This window comes from Canis aureus, chromosome 9, assembly GCF_053574225.1.
Source record: "Canis aureus isolate CA01 chromosome 9, VMU_Caureus_v.1.0, whole genome shotgun sequence".
Lineage (NCBI taxonomy): Eukaryota > Metazoa > Chordata > Mammalia > Carnivora > Canidae > Canis > Canis aureus.
The window spans coordinates 20755999-20772841 of NC_135619.1; the positions used below are offsets into that span (position 1 = coordinate 20755999).

Genomic DNA, 16843 nt, shown 5'->3' on the forward strand with positions numbered 1-16843 from the left:
CCTCCCCAAAGTTCATGAAGAAGGAGAGACTGAATCACATTTAGGACTCCAAATGTGTTTCCTTGTGGTGTTTAATAAGTATTTCTTGAAGGACCAGTGTTGTTACTGATGGTATCATGTGAAACAACATGGGTAATACGGTATAATGGAGTCACTACTTGCTAGCTCTATGCCTAGCTTCACTTACTTAGTTTCTCTGTGCTTCCTTTCTCTTTGTGTAGAGCTGTTGTGATAATTAAATAGGGTTATAATACATGTAAAAGTCTTAAGAACAATTTCTGATTCATACTAATGGCTCGCTAAATTAGCTATTATTATTAAAAGAACTAGAAGTAGTAAGTAGGACTACTACTACTACTGCTTTTATTTACTTTGGGTTCTTTTTTTTTAAAAAAAAAAAGATTTTATTTATTTATTCATCACACAGAGAGAGAGAGAGATAGAGAGAGAGAGAGAGGCAGAGACACAGGCAGAGGGAGAAGCAGGCTCCATGCAGGAAGCCTGATGTGGGACTTGATCCCGGTTCTCCAGGATCACACCCTGGGCTGAAGGCAGGCACTAAACCACTGAGCCACCCAGGGATCCCCTACTTTGGGTTCTTTATAAGTTGTTTTTATTTTTGTTTGTTTTGTTTTTTGTTTTGTATATGTGTATGAACCGTCCTGGAAGCCTGTTTACTATGTTAATGACTTAACCAATTTAAAAATTATTGAAATACAGTTCGTTAGTTGGTGCCTTCTTGTCTAATAAGTGTAATGCTGCTTTACTTAAGAAGTCTTGATAAATAAAACATAGTAGGATAGTTTTTACTAATATTTACCTTTGGTCTTATTTTTATGATAATGTCTTACAGAAAACTCTTACGGTACTTGATGGGATGAGCACTGGGTGTTTATACTGTATGTTGGCAAATTGAATTTAAATAATTAAAAGAAAACTCTTAAAACTTTTCTAATATAGTGGTACTATATTAGACAAGGTGGTTTATAATTTCAGTTTATAATTTTAAGTTCCATACCATAAATATTTATGCATGTACTTTTTTTCTTGCATGTGATGTTTTTAGTGGTATTATGCAAATTGTTTCATGGGAACCACTAGAGATATAATTAAAAAATGTGATTGATTATCTTATGATACTGTAAAAACAACAACAACAAACTTTTTGTTTTAAGGAAATTAACAGTAGAGGAAAATTACCGATTAGAGAAAGAAGAGAAACTATCCAAAGCAGACGAGAAGATCAGTCATGCAGCTGAAGAGTTGGAGACCTATAGGTATTAAATGTATTTCTTTTTGAGGTTGGGGAGGGTATCCAAAAACCTAATACCAGAAAAAAATAATAAAGCAACCAAAAAAAAAAATAAACCCAACATATTTTTTATTATTTTTCATTTGGATATCTTGCTCTTATGCAATTATACAGAAAATATAAAAAGGAAAAAATGTTTTCCTTTCAGTGTGTATGATTTTAAATCTCTCACATTAGTTGTATTTGAACATGGGAAATCCTGTTTTATGTTAATGAGAAGAAATTTTTGAATCGCCATTAATTTCAAGGTCTTTCCTCTCTGGTTCAATTGGGAAAGAATGTATATAATATTAAGGAATTCGAGAAGTAGGCCTCAAAAAGAAGAGTGAGCCACAGTCAAAGATCTGAAGAAGTGTTTATATATCTAGTTGTTTCCTTAGTTCACTTATTACTTCCATGGAAATAATAGAAAATATTGAGAAAATAAGGGGCAGGATTTAGCAATATCTCAAATAGTTGTGATATTTCATTTTATATTAGAAAGACTAAGCTTGGGTTTTATCCAAAAGAAGAAATTATCCTACTAGTCATGTAAAGGTAGTAAGTATCATTTTATTTTACACAAATGGTTAATTTCCTAGAATTCTTTTATGGTTACAGACATCTGAATAAATCTCCCAAGTTCATGCTTTTAAAAATAAAAACAAACCAATATACCATATAAATCCTTGCATGACCTTTGGTTTAGGTAAATCAGAGTAGTAGTACTCTTAAAGCACAGTTAATGTTAAATTATATCAGATAAAAGTATACTCCTTTAGAACCTCTTAAAGGTGCTTAAATGTGTGGAGTTCTAGAGTTATTTTTTACATAAAGCACTCCAGATGCTTTAATTAATATTTTCAGTAGACATAGTGTATTCTTTCATTTCTTAGTATATGTTAATCGTTGAATGATTATTCCTTATAGAAAGCGAGCCAAAGATCTTGAAGAAGAATTGGAGAGAACCATTCATTCTTATCAAGGGCAGGTATATGTGTGTGTGTGTGTGTGTGTGTGTGTGTGTGTGTGTTGTGTGTAAATTAAAACAATTATCGTTTGTTTGAATTGGTATCTCTATTTTTTTTTTTTAATTTTTATTTATTTATGATAGTCACACACACACAGAGAGAGAGAGAGAGGCAGAGACATAGGCAGAGGGAAAAGCAGGCTCCATGCACCGGGAGCCCGACATGGGATTCGATCCTGGGTCTCCAGGATCACGCCCTGGTCCAAAGGCAGGCGCTAAACCACTGCGCCACCCAGGGATCCCCTATTTTGATGCAGGAGTATAGTTACTTGATAGTTGTACACCTCCCTTGAGTTTTTGCACATGTCTGTGGGACATTTATAGGGAGCCAAAGTTCTGAAATAAGAGACTTTGTTTAAAATTACCATGTCTCCTGCTTCTTTAGGAATGTGGATTGAATAAATAAACATACATATACCCACACTGGGGTCTCATATTCACTCAGGCTAATTATCTCTTAGTTGGTAACCCATTGTAGTTGATTATTGAATAAAACAGAAATTTACTAGACAAAAATTCATTGAATTTTTAAGAATATACTAGAGTAGATCATGTGTATATGAAAATTTGCTTTAAAAATGTTACTCACTTTTCAGAGATGCTTGAGTTATTTTTGAGTTTATGAGTTGTGTACTAAGTTATATTGGTAGATGTGAAATTTTTTACTTAAGAAAATCAGTAGTATTTTAATGAATTTCTTTTTCAGATTATTTCCCATGAGAAAAAAGCACATGATAATTGGGTAAGTATTAACTTTTCTTTGTCAGATGGTTCTTTTTCCTTATTTATTTATAAAGATTTTATTTATTGATTAGAGAGAGAGCACAAGCAAGAGGAAGCAGGAGAGGGAGAGGCAGGTCTCCTGTGGAGCAGGGAGCCCAGTGTGGGGCTCAATCCTGGAACTCTCGGATTATGACCTGAGCCAAAGACAGATACTTAACCAACTGAGCCACCCAGGTGCCCCTTTCCTAATTTAAACGAGTAGTTTAAAAGATACTAAAAACACTAAAAATTAAGGATAGTATTAAATCAGTTTCTTTTAATTTTACTGGTAGTGAAATTATGCTCTTTATGAAGTGAATACTTTGTTACAACACAGTTATTCACAAAAATCTGATTTTCCCTCTTTGCTTTTACTTTGCAAGTTGGTTATGCTCTCTCTGGGGGAGACGATGTAAGGTTCATGGATTAATTGTTTGAGGGCCCTGGATTGCCACTAATTATTTGTGGACAAATTACTTAAAATTACTGGGCTTGTTAACTCATCTGTGAAAACAACAGATTGAACTAAGTGATATTGAAAGCCTCTTCTAGTTGTAGAAGTTATACAATTTAGGTATCTGATTCTCAGTATTGAATTACTTGGTACACATCAGGAAAAAGTTCATCATGAAAAATGGCATGTGAGTGCTCCAGAGGGGAATTATATCAGGAAATGATAAGGATGCAGATTTCACTAATTGTAGGAAATACCCATCTGACATGTAGAACTGTTATAACAGCTGGCCTTTGTAGGACTTGTCCCTAGGAGTCTTCAAGGGGAGACAGTTTGCCTACTGGGTGAACACGTGGATTCTGGAATCAGCCTAATCAGCCTGTCATGATTGGTATTCTGGTTCCATCACCTGTAATGACAACAAATATTGTTTTCTTACCTGTAAGGAAAGATGGATACATCAGTAGTACCTATTTCATAGAGTAATTATGATGAGTAAGTGAGATAACTAAAGTAAGGTTGTTAGCCAGGTACCTGACACATAGTAAGCACTCCGTACATGCTGTTATTACACTGTTACACTGAAGCTTGGGAGGTACTTCTTAGATGTGGATGTTTCTGGAGTGGAGTTCCAGCATGGGTTGAGAATTAGACATGTTGAATATCTAGGCTCTTTCCATTTCTCAGATTTTGTGTTGAGGGCTCAAGTGAAGATTCGTTACTGAATTAAGCTGGGTTTGGAGATGAATTTAGTCTTTTTCGCCACTCCTCACCACTTTCTGAATACTAAGATGCAGATTACTTTTTAAAGATGAGAAAAACTTAAAAAAAAAAGAGAAGAACTGATGTATGTTAATCTCTTGTGTTCTAGACAGTAGACTTAAAGGCATATTACTTACTCAATCCACAGAATTACTCTGTAAAATAGATATTATAATTCAAATTTTACAGATGAGAAAACAGCCCAAGATTACATGATCAAAGAGTGAAGAGTAGACATTGAAATTCTGACCTTTTAGATTCTAAGTCCGATCTTTTTCTGTTATTGTACATGGCATTTCTTGTTTAGCAAATAAGACACTGACTTCATGTTAAAACATACAAAAAAAAATACCTTTTATGTCTCAAAATGACCTTTTAAAAAAGATTTTATTTGAGGGGCATCTGGGTGACTCAGTGGTTGAGTGTCTGCCTTTGGCTCGGGTTGTGATCCCAGGGTCCTGGCATTGAGTCCCGCATCAGGCTCCCCGCAGGGAGCCTTCTTCTCCCTTTCCCTATATCTCTGCCTCTCCCTGTGTGTCTTTCATGAATAAATAGATATAATTAAAAAAAAAAAAAAGAGCTTTTGAGAGAGTGTGAGTGCATATATGAGCAGGGGGAGGGACAGAGGGAGAGGGAGAAGCAGACTCCCCACTGAGCAGGGAGCCAGATGCAGGGCTCAGTTGCAGGACCCTGGTATTATGATCTGGGCCAAAGCCATTCACTTAACTGATTGAGCCACCCAGGCGCCCCTCAAAATGAAGATTTTTTGGGGGGGTTTCATAAAGTATGCTTAATGAATAAAAAGTTCAGACTACATAGAAAAGATGTACAAAGAAGTAATCAGCAATATCACTTCTATACCTAAAAGAATATATTTAGACATAAATCACATGATTTAAAAAGTGTAAACATACTATATATTATTACTGTTTTATATTCTGCTTTCTTAATATATTACAGATTTTTTTCTATGAATATTTTATAATTTATATGAACTTTTCCCATTTGATAAATGCTTCCTTTGTTTCCACTTTTTTACTGTTACAAATAATTTCATAGTTTCAGATTTTACTTTTTCCCTTGACCATTTCTTTGCTCCATACCATTAGACTTAACCTTTTCTTCTTTTGAACTCACATAATACTTTGTTTCTATGTGTTCTGTGGCAAGTACTGTGGTCATTTATAATTGTCTTTACCACACATTTAAGCTTCTTAAGATAGGGACTGTTTTTTTCTCCTTAACACCTGTACTTAATAGAATGCTTTTTTGCATATAAGTATTTAATATCTGAATACAATGTGGTCATTCATTGAAATTATAGTTTTACTTAACCTTTGAAGTATAAGCTTTTCAAAAGTCTGTAATCATTTAGCATCAGTGCATAAAAACAAATATATATCTTTCAATATCTTTCGTATTGATACCACGAGAATCAGTGAAATTTGCTTTTGACTTACTCACTTTGCATTGTTTTGTGCCTTATAATTAAGAGTAAATATGTTATACTGTGTAGAAAACATTTAGAAGTAGTTTTGGTTCTGCATTGTTCAATGTTAAATGAATTGGTATTTTATTAACTAAAATTGTTTTGGTGTAATATTCTGTTTTGTTACTATAAAACTGATTATATGGTTATATACTAGAAAATGATTTACACTTGGAATCTTTTTAATATTGCTAAAATATGGTTAAGCTGTGTTTGTGTGTGTAAATATTTAACATACTTTATTCTTAGGCCAGATAGTCTTAATGTGTAGTTCATAATTTTAAGTGAATACATTTGATAGTTCTTTTCATTTGTAAGAAGTTGTGGTTATAGATTGAGTCATTGTGATACATTCATTTGCCCAAGTGGATTGTATTAGTTTGGCCAGGTCTGATGTTCCATAGACTACTGCTTCATAACTGGAGAGTTCACAGAATGATGGGAAACACGCAGTATTCCATACACTTTTAACTTTTGCCCACAAACTATTTAGATTGAATATTGTATGTTGTTGGCATTTATTGTAAGTTTTTTTTTTTGTAACATACGTATCTGATTTTCTAATCTTTTTTTAAATAAAAATTTCATTAAACGCATATAAAAAAGACTATAGAAATAATGATTTTTACAGTGCTGTGCACTTAATAGACCTGCTGCATGCTTTGAGCCTTTAAAAAAATGGCCTATACGGGGATGCTGTGAAACTGTTTTAGACCTTTATGGTTTCATAGAATTATAGTGATAACTCTCCAGAGATGGCTTTCTGGTATTTTAGCCAGCGTACCCAAGCCTAATGATTCTGAGTCTCCATTCCCATCAGCCTAAACTCGGGTCCTCCTACATTGCTTTTTTGTGGTATTTGGGTATTTACAGCACCAAATAGTGCTAATCCTTGACTTCACATCTAGGTAACAGCATTCATTGGCAAGCACATAATCAAACTCCAGTCTTAGACTCATGTCATCTGGTTATAGGAAACTCATTCCCTTTTAAAAAATTCCCTAAATTAAAAATCTTTTTTTTTTTTTTTAAGATTTTATTTATTCATGAGAGACAGAGAGAGAGAGAGAGAGAGAGAGAGAGAGAGGCAGAGACACAGGCCGAGGGAGAAGCAGGCTCCATGCAGGGAGCCTGATGTGGGGCTTGATCCCGGGGCTGCAGGATCACGCCCTGGGCCAAAGGCAGACGCTCAACCGTTGAGCCACCCAGGTGTCCCATTTAAAAATCTTTTACATTGAGTTTCTGAAATGGATACTTAGGTGATTGTAATGTTTATGAATACTTATCTTTTCATTTATGTTTGTGTTATTTTAAAAATGTATTTTCAAAAAAAACCGTATTATTTTCTTTAAGTTGGCAGCTCGGACTGCTGAAAGAAATCTTAATGATTTAAGGAAAGAAAATGCTCACAATAGACAAAAGTAAGTATCTTTTTGGGGATACTTTAAGACTTTGTTACTTTATTTTTAGTTTTTATTTTATTATGTACTACTTTTATAGGGATAAACAACTGGCAGTGAATCTAGTGTACCTAGTTGTGAAATATTTATTAGCTTTACTATGAGTTACTAGATTTTTCATTTGGAACTCTTGTCTTAGAGAAGTTATTTTTTTATTTTATTTTTTTTAAGACTTTATTGATTTATTGAGAGAGAGAGAGAGAGAGGCAGAGACATAGGCAGAGGGAGAAGCAGGCTCCATCCATGCAGCGTGGGACTCAATCCTGGGTCTCTAGGATCACACCCCCGGCTGCAGGTGGCGCTATACCACTGCGCCACCGGGGCTGCCCTTACAGAAGTTATTTGAGTAAACTGTTCACATATTCTTCTGTAAAAAGCATAGCTTAATTTTTTTTTTTTTCCCTAAACCAGAGTAGGAAGAAGCTGATTATAAGGGATGGAAAGAGAAAAGACAAATTTCTGATGTAGCAATTCTCAGAGTACTAGCATCTTTTAGTAGATAAATGGGTAGAATAAATGTTTATTATTTCTCCCATTCTCTGGTTTTCTTGTATTGGGTGACATTGCCTTACAATAATAAAATGAAAGGAAGAATCAAAGTTTATAATGTATAATTGAAGGGAAGAGTAATTTTCTAGGAGGATTGTAATGATCTTCCCAGGTGTTAGAATTTCTTGCCAGAATGTACTATTAACATTATCTTCTATTAGTCTTTTTGCTTGTTTTCTACTCTGAAATTAAAACTATATGATTAAATGTTTTGTTTCAGATCCAATGATCAAAAACTAGAAATAAGATTGTTTTAAAAAGTCACATTTCTCAGATAAAAGGTTTAGGAGTAAAATAGTAGTATGAGTTCACTGGATTCCTATTTTATGTTATGATTAGAATCGTGGGTAACATTATAATGGAAAGCAGACATGACTCAGCTAAGAGCCCTGTATTTTAATCCTGGCACTTTCATTTTGAATAAATTATGTAAACTTTCAGTTCAATTTCCTTGGTTGTAAAATGATAGATTTGAGCTGGTTGACCTTGGAAGGCTCTGCTGTTTCTAAAATTTGGGTTCTGTGATAATAGTATTCACTGTAGTCTAGTTTTGAAAACGGAACAAAACAAAGCGATTTCAAACCTCAACGAAACTATCACTAGGCAGAAAAAAGCGTTACTCCAGAATAAGCAGTAGGGTGATGTTTTGGTCAGAATATTTATTTGTTTTGATTTCTTTTTAAAATTTTAATTCCAGTGTAGTTAGCACACAGTGTTATATTAGTTTCAGGTGTTCAATATAGTTATTCAACAATTTCATATCTTATCAGAATAATTTTAAAAGATCTATTTCTTCTATGTAGATATTGAGGTAGTAAAGAGTACCTTGCACTTGGTGGTGGCTTTTTTCTTGAAATGTGGGTTCTTTTCTTGGATGAGTAACTTAGAGATGTTTGTTCTTTATTTGCAGATTAACTGAAACAGAGTTTAAATTTGAACTTTTAGAAAAAGATCCTTATGCACTTGATGTTCCAAATACAGCATTTGGCAGAGGTAGTCTTTTTTTTTTTAAACACTCATTTAAAATACATATATATGTATATATTGCACATACCTTTTATATTAGTGTAAATTAATACTATTATATATTATAAATATTTCAGATTTTGGAGCCAGGAGTCTAATCTGAGTTCTATCACAGTCTCTAAAGTTTCTGAGTTTTGTTTCCAGCAATAGTGTAAATAATTGCTGCCTCCATTTCTTAGTGGGCATTTGTAACATGATGTACATTTAGTACATTGAACTCCTTGAAAAAGCAAAGTGCCTGGCACATAGTAAGGTACTCAATAATTATTTTTGGGGAGAACAAATAAGAAGTACTTAAATGGAATAACATTGTGACTGTTAACATATCCACTATTATTGGAATTTGAATTATAAAAACAAGAATTATAACAGTTGACCTTAAATATTTAAAAGTATCAATAAAGGTGGGAAAACATTAATAATCTGAGCTTTGATTGCTTTAATTACCTCCAGGAGAGGGCTAGTTCTTTGGAAGATATATTTAATATTTTCATCCACTCATTTGCGAGTTAGCATTTTTAATGATCTCATACTGTTCCAAATAGTTTAAATTTTTCAAAATAATTTTTGGTTGAATTGGAATTAAGCATCTAAGGCAGTGAAAGTAAACCTATCTTTATATAGGTGGAATCCCATTTTAATAACCATTTGAAGGTGTAAAAATCACTTTTGAGAGTGTAATTTCATAAAAATTAAGGTCAATTTTTACATTGAAAAATAGATTATTATTAATTTCAATAGTAGCAAAGTTTGGATTGGGGGGAATTAATTATACAGAAGGAATTCTCTTCTGAACCTAATGTGGAAGTTTCAGAAAGATTAAATAATGCTTAGATCTTTTGTTGTAACTGAATTTGACATTATATAAGCTATATAATAAAATTTACATATTTTATAAGTATTATTTTGGTGGTATTTAAGTTTCTTGATGTTGATTTTTGATCTTTGGAAGCATCATTACTTGGGAGTGGTGAAGTTTGTAAAATGATCGGGCTCTCGGTTATATGGTTTATCAAATGATTTGATGAATAAGTGTATGTAAACTGAATTTTCAGTGTCATTGAATCAAAAGTAATTTCTGATGCTTCAGAGGATTTTGCATTTTTGCTTTTCAAAATCTGAGCTTTACTCAAATAATTCATAGCCCAACACAGTCTATCTGGTCCTAATTTAAGCTGAGCCCTTTGTATTACAACCGTCACCAGCTGAAATATCTGGAAGCATACTGCCATTAAAAGCAAAACCAAACAAACTTTATGGCCCCCAAATCCTCTTACACTGCTAAAATATCACCAGTATCCTTTGCTTAATATTAAGTATATTAGTTACCAAGAGGATAATATTTTTATTGACTACAGTATCCAATTGGTAGACAGAGTTGAAAAACGCAGTGTTCCATATTTAATTCTATCCTATATTAGCAAAACCCAAGGCATAATTAGTGTTCAGTGTGTGGATTAAACTTAAATTGGCAATAGGGTGACCTGATGGAAATTGTTGAAATGGGATTCTAATCTATAGTGTAGCTAATTGAAACTATGAATTTAAATATGCTGTTTTAATTATTCCAGAGCATTCCCCATATGGTCCCTCACCATTGGGTCGACCTTCATCTGAAACGAGAGCTTTTCTCTCCCCTCCAACTTTGTTGGAGGGTCCACTCAGACTCTCACCTTTGCTTCCAGGGGGAGGAGGAAGAGGTATATTGTTTAAACATCTTTTTTACTCTAGATTTCTTCCTTATTTATATTTTCATCTCAACTTATCTTTAAAATGATCTTTAAAATAAATCTTTGGAAAATACAGGCATTCCTTGCACTTATTGTGGAGTACTTTTGTTTGGAAAAGGAGCTCTCTGATACCTAATTTTAATATATTTTTCTCTTAGAAACAGGGTTATAATAGGTTACATTTTGGTCAAACACTAGATGCATATATCTTTAAATCATTTTGGCTTTTTAAGGACTGTATTTTATACTACATAATATAGCACTTTATAAAGAACACATAAAATATAATAATATAACCTAGCGTAAGATTGTATTTTAAAGACATATCATTAAAATATAGAATTTCTACAATCTGTTTTTACTTCATTATCATGATATTTTTATTGTAGAAAATCAGAAAGTCAAAGAAAGAACCTTCCTTTTAGAGTAGAGTAATTCAGAAGTGCTCTCTTGTAGGCAGAGTTTTGATGAGAGCCATAAAGGAGACCTAAATGACTCAATACTTTGAGAAACTGGCCCAAGATTATTTGCTTTCTTACCCTGTGTGGAATTTGGAGAATTTCAGCAGCTACTCAAGCCTATACAGTAGCTCTTGGTCTTTTTTCATTTACTTCATCAGCACTCACCCTGGAGTCGTTTTCCTCTTTCAATCTTTTACCATACTTTGTTCACTTTGTCAAGTTGCTTTAAAGTTTTCCTTTGAATTATGGCAAAATGCAAAGATACAGAGCACTGTTTATTCCCAAATCAAAAGTCTTAGATTTTTAGCCTCAAGTATTTGTTATATAAGAGCTGATAGCATTCTTCATCAGTGTTGTAACCGTACACCCCCCCCAACCATCAGTGATTTTAGCATATTGAATGTGGTAGGAAGAGAAAGTAATGAGACTAAATAAAAACACCAAACTAAACCTAACTTATCAAAGTTCATATATTGAAATAGATACTGCTTATCAAAATAGTCTCTCATGGAGGGTGTACTTCACCGTTGAAGCTGCCATTATTTTAAATATTTTTGGAGCTCTTTCATTGAGATTGCCTTCAAAGAATGAGAAAATGAATTTGCTACTTTATAGTTATGGGATATTCTCTCTTTGCCCATTTTCTATTTACATCTTCTTTCCTTATCTTCAGTTTGGTACACTTAGCACTGGTCCCTCCCACCTCCCAATCCCACTGCTGTTTGGGCCCACAGCCTGGAGACATTTCAGAGAGAACCTTTGCTTGTGTTGGCTTTGAACTGAAAACTCCTAGGGAAAGAGTGAGTTGCAGGCTGACACTTGGAGCTCTGGTAGAACTTTGCTTTGAACACTTTAGGAAGGGGACTAATTTTGAAATTCTCATATGTGCTATAAGTGCCCTGAAATTCGTTTTCCCCCTGATTTTTTACCTTGATCTAAACAATAAGAAATATATTTTATATCATGTGCTATTGTACACCAACATAAATATGATAGGAACCATTTACATGAAGTAGTACTGCCTTTACTATTTTTGAAACTTTCTGGTATTTTCTTCTCATTTCTATTTCATTTCATCAAAAAAAATTGCTAATTAAGAGTAGGTTAATTTCATGCACTACAATGGTTACAGCCAGCATCTGAAAAACTGCTATAAAAATAAGGGTATAATTGGCTCAACTGCAAATGTGAATCACTGGAAGTTGAATGATATAAGTCAAGGATTGCTTGTAGTCAATTGAATATTTGGAATAACAGTAAAAATTACCTTTGATTTCTCCTCTCCTATTTAAATTACTTTCCTCTCCTTTTTAATTACTTTCAAGAAATGATGTGTTTAGATTATTTGCAAGGGTTTTTTGCTGTTTGTTAGAAAAGCTACGGAAGTTTTAGGTAAGTTATCAGTAGGTCTTAAAAAGATGCTTTGAAGTAAAAGTTTTGTGACCCACCAAAGAAGGATAACTAGTGTACTTTTTCTTCCTTTTGCTTTTTAAATTTGAAAATTTGGATGAGATATATGTTTGAATAAGGTAGGATATAAGGAAAATAATTTCTTTTTTGAGTAAATTTCATGGAACTTTTGGTCTGAATGAAAAATTTAACATTAAAGCATTCTCAAATTCGTATTTTGCCTGTAGTCCTGGTTGGCTGTACTTTGGTCCTCCGAAAGGAAGCAGTCAGGAGAAGATCTTTGTCTCCTTTAAAGATCTGTGTTTCACGCTAGATGAATTCAGCCTAACTGACTCTTGCACATTTTTTGCCAATTTAATTTTCTGCTTTCCCAGCCTTTTTCCTCTAATGAACTTATTAGAAGGATGAACAAGCTAGAAGGAAAGATTTGGGGAAATCAGTGGAATATACAACTATAAGGAAAAGAGTTGAACTTCTGAATATAAAAGTCAGTTTACCTCCTGACTACAAAAAAAAAAAAGAGTAGATAGAAAAAATTTTAAAAGATTATATATGTATAATCATATATATATATATATATATATATATATATAAATCATATAGTATATGAAGGATTCTTATACTGATTTGTACAAGTTACCAAGAAAACATCAAATTGGCCTTAGTCTGTTCTCTTAAAGTAGTGTACTGAAATGTGGGAAAAATTTTAGGAAGATTTCTAGTAAAAAATGTTTTTGTTTCTTTGTTTTGTTTTATTTTTTATTATTATTTTTTATTTATTTATTTTTCTTTGTTTTGTTTTGAATAAAAGCTAGTCCTTGAAAGGAAAAAGCTTTTATTTTTTGGGCAATATAATTTTGAGAACATCTCCTTCCCCCCTCAGGGACAGATAAATTAAATAGTAACATATTTTGTTATTTAATGTTTAAAAAATTTGTATTTGTTTTTTTCCATTTTAATTAAACATTTTATTACTGTTCTTTTTGTGGTCCTAAGAAGGGAACTTTGTAATGATGATCTTTTATAAATGTAAGCATGCCGATTTCCTTATCCAAATGAGTGTTACCTTGTTCAAAGTATTTATTCGAAGAGTGCTGTTGTTTTTGAAACTCTTGTTTTAGACTTGCCTTCAGAGTTGTGAGTTCTTTTTGAAGGTGAATTTGATATTCAGAAATTGCTAAAAGCCCTTTAAAGCCAAATTTATCTGGTGGGTATAAAGTTCATTAAAATAATTTTTGGACAGAAGAGTCCTGTTTTAACATTGAGATACTGTTTCTTGAATGGCTCCTATGTTAATCCGAGTACATTTCTAAAAGAGTTGTTCTAAAAAAATACTGTGAGTAGTTGTATAATTATTGAAATAGCTATATAGTGTCTAAGATGACTGTTTTAAAAGAATCCTCCTTTTGACTATTAGAATATTAGTGTAAGCAACAAAAACCTTATTTTATAATTATTTTATTCTACCTGGCATAGAAATCTTTACTTTGAAATTTACTTTATACTCTTGTTTTTCAGAGTAGTATTTGTAATTTACAACTTAGCCACAGGTTTTATATATAAATAATGATGGTGATAACATTTATAAATGACTCTTATAGGCAATTGTTTGTTTATACACATGGCAAAATTATTTTTCCCTCTTATCCTAGACTTTGTCCTAGGCTTTGGAAGGATAGAATTATAGTCTTATGGTATTAGGAAAATTTTGTTCGAATCTGAGCTACCTGGATTTCATTTTGATTGTAGGTCTTATATTTTTTTAGATAAAACAGAATTTTATATTTTTTCTTCAATTAGGCTCAAGAGGCCCAGGGAATCCTCTGGACCATCAGAATACCAATGAACGAGGAGAATCAAGCTGTGATAGGTTACCTGATGCTCATAGGGCACCTTCTGATACTGGGTCCCTTTCTCCTCCATGGGAGCAGGATCGTAGAATGATGATCCCTCCATCAGGTATGGAAAGAGTAATTATTTATCTTTGGAAGGCAACCAATATGTGCAACATAGAGGAATGGAAGAAAAAAGAAGTGCATGTATGTCCTGTCTTAAGAAAAACCATGATATATGTTAGAAAACAACAATAACATAAATTTCCAAACATAATAAAAATAATTTCCAAACAAATCGGTTTTGCTCCCCTCTAGCCCTCCCATGGAATATCTTTATTGCTTTTGTTGTTCATAGAAGTAATACGTGTTTATTTTAGAAAATCCAGACAATTGTGGAGCACCTGGGTGGTGCAGTCAGTTAATTAAGCATCTTGGTTTGGGCTCAGGTCATGATCTCAGGGTTGTGGGACTGAGCCCTGAGTCCGGTTCTGTGCTCAGCTTAAGGTTCTCTCTCTCCCCCTGAGCTTGTCCTGTTCACACTCTCGCTCATATAAATAAATCTCTAAAACAAAACAAAACAAAACAAAAACTAAACAATTGAGACATGTACAAGTAGGAAAGTGAAAAAATCTCTTATCATCTTAGCCTGCCTTTCCAAGAATTTTTTTTAATTATTTTTATTTTTTTATTTTTTTTTTATCCATGAATTTAGTTTTATCTCTTTTAGAGAATGTTGTTTTCTTGTTTTTTTGGTATATGTTCATAAACATAAATATAAAAATTCCTTGATTACTTCTCTGCAATTATACTATTTACCTTCTCGTGATTGTCTTTTCTTATTGAACAAAATATCTTAGAGTAACTGCTAAAATAAGTATATTTATCAGAAGAGTCACAGCAGAGTATCTTGAAGGAAGGCAGTAACTGCACTTCTCCTAATAGCTGTTACTTTCCAAAGGAATGCATTTAACTTGGTTTGCTAAACTTTTATTTATGCTTAGTGTTTCAGGACATTGAAGTGAGCTATACCTGCTTTGTATAAATTAGTTACACTTAAGAAACATATCTGATTCCTTCCTGAGGAGTTGGAGAGGGTAAGAATATTATAGTAAAAGAACTTTACTTTCAAGAATCAGTCATTGTGCAGGAGTGTTTTGGTTCTAAGAAATGGTGGCTCCTTATACTATGGCTTTACTTTGTTTGGTATCACTAAATATCAGCTTTGTGAAGACAGAGATTTATGTCACTTTGTTCATTGCTGTAGCCCCAGCATCTAGCACAATGCTAGACATGTAATATTTGCTCAACAAATATTTGTTGAATAAATGAATACCCAAATAATTCTTAGAAAGCTTTTTTTTTAATATTTGGAAATTATTTGCTGTGACATACATACCTAAGAATCTTTTAGGGGGGTGGCATAGAACATTTTCTTTTTGAACATTTTCTTTCAAAGATTTTGCCTTTAACATTCATTAAGAAGTTTTGCTGTGATAAAAATAAAGATAATAAGCTACAACCCCGGGATCCCTGGATGGCGCAGCGGTTTGGCGCCTGCCTTTGGCCCAGGGCGCGATCCTGGAGACCCGGGATCAAATCCCACATCGGGCTCCCGGTGCATGGAGCCTGCTTCTCCCTCTGCCTGTGTCTCTGCCTCTCTCTCTCTCTGTGACTATCATAAATAAATAAATAAATACCTTAAAAAAAATTAAAAAAAAAAAAGCTATAACCCCTTTCTCAAAGGACTTTTTGCAAGATTTTGGTGGATATTGTATCACTACATCTGTATAGAGGACTTTCCTTTTGGTAATTACAAGTGTTAGTACCAAGAGTCCCTGTCACAGGCACTGCATAACTAGCTCTTCAAGTAAAATCTAATAGCTCAAAGCTGGCTGATCTTCAGAAATAACCTAGGAAACTTCAAGGAAAATGCAGATACATCTGGGTCCCACCTCAGATCAGGCGTTCTGTGAATTTTGGAGGTAGTTTTTATTTCTAAAAAAACTACTGTGGAGGTTTTGAGGAGCAGCTACATTTAAAATCCACTAATCTAAAAAAAAACCCACCCCTCAAAACCCTACTAATTTAGTTATTGCCTTTATTATATGGGAGGAACACTGAGACCTCAAAGTTACTAGCTGACAGTCTTATGTTAAAACAGGTAGGCAAATCGTAGAGACTAGAACTCAGATAGTAATGGCTTCGTTATTGTTCATTCATAAAATTAGCAGATATTTTCCATGTCCTTTAAAAATTGCCTGGAGTTTATAATTTTAGACCTTTTCAATATTATTTCATAGATCCCTGAGTCTTTTTATTTTGTTTAAAATTTTTTTTCATTCTTTTGGTTGAATAATTTCTATTGATCTGTCGTCAAGCTTACTGACTCTTCCTCTTTCATCTCCATTCTGCTATTAATATTAAGCCCATTCAGTGAAAGTTTTATTTTTGATACTGTATTTTTCAGTTCTAGAATTTTCATTTTTTTATACTTTTGATTTCTCTGCTGAGTTTTGTTTTATTCATTATAAGCATTTCATTGAGTCTGTTTTTTTTTAAGATTTATCTGTTTTTAGAGAGTGAG

General features: G+C 33.1%; 1 protein-coding gene across 12 annotated transcripts in view; it reads left to right on the forward strand.

Moving 5' to 3' along the window:
- Positions 1 to 16843, forward strand: part of MIA2 (MIA SH3 domain ER export factor 2) — a 90632-nt gene that overhangs the window by 59926 nt on the left and 13863 nt on the right. For 8 of the 12 annotated variants that reach the window (XM_077909121.1, XM_077909122.1, XM_077909130.1 and 5 more), the window contains 7 exons: positions 1176 to 1277; positions 2222 to 2282; positions 3028 to 3063; positions 7142 to 7209; positions 8708 to 8790; positions 10395 to 10523; positions 14225 to 14383. In XM_077909121.1, the coding sequence (XP_077765247.1) occupies positions 1176 to 1277; positions 2222 to 2282; positions 3028 to 3063; positions 7142 to 7209; positions 8708 to 8790; positions 10395 to 10523; positions 14225 to 14383 (638 nt within the window). The remainder of the gene's footprint in view (positions 1 to 1175; positions 1278 to 2221; positions 2283 to 3027; positions 3064 to 7141; positions 7210 to 8707; positions 8791 to 10394; positions 10524 to 14224; positions 14384 to 16843) is intronic. The other 4 variants (XM_077909123.1, XM_077909134.1, XM_077909132.1 and 1 more) reach the window with 1 other exon arrangement.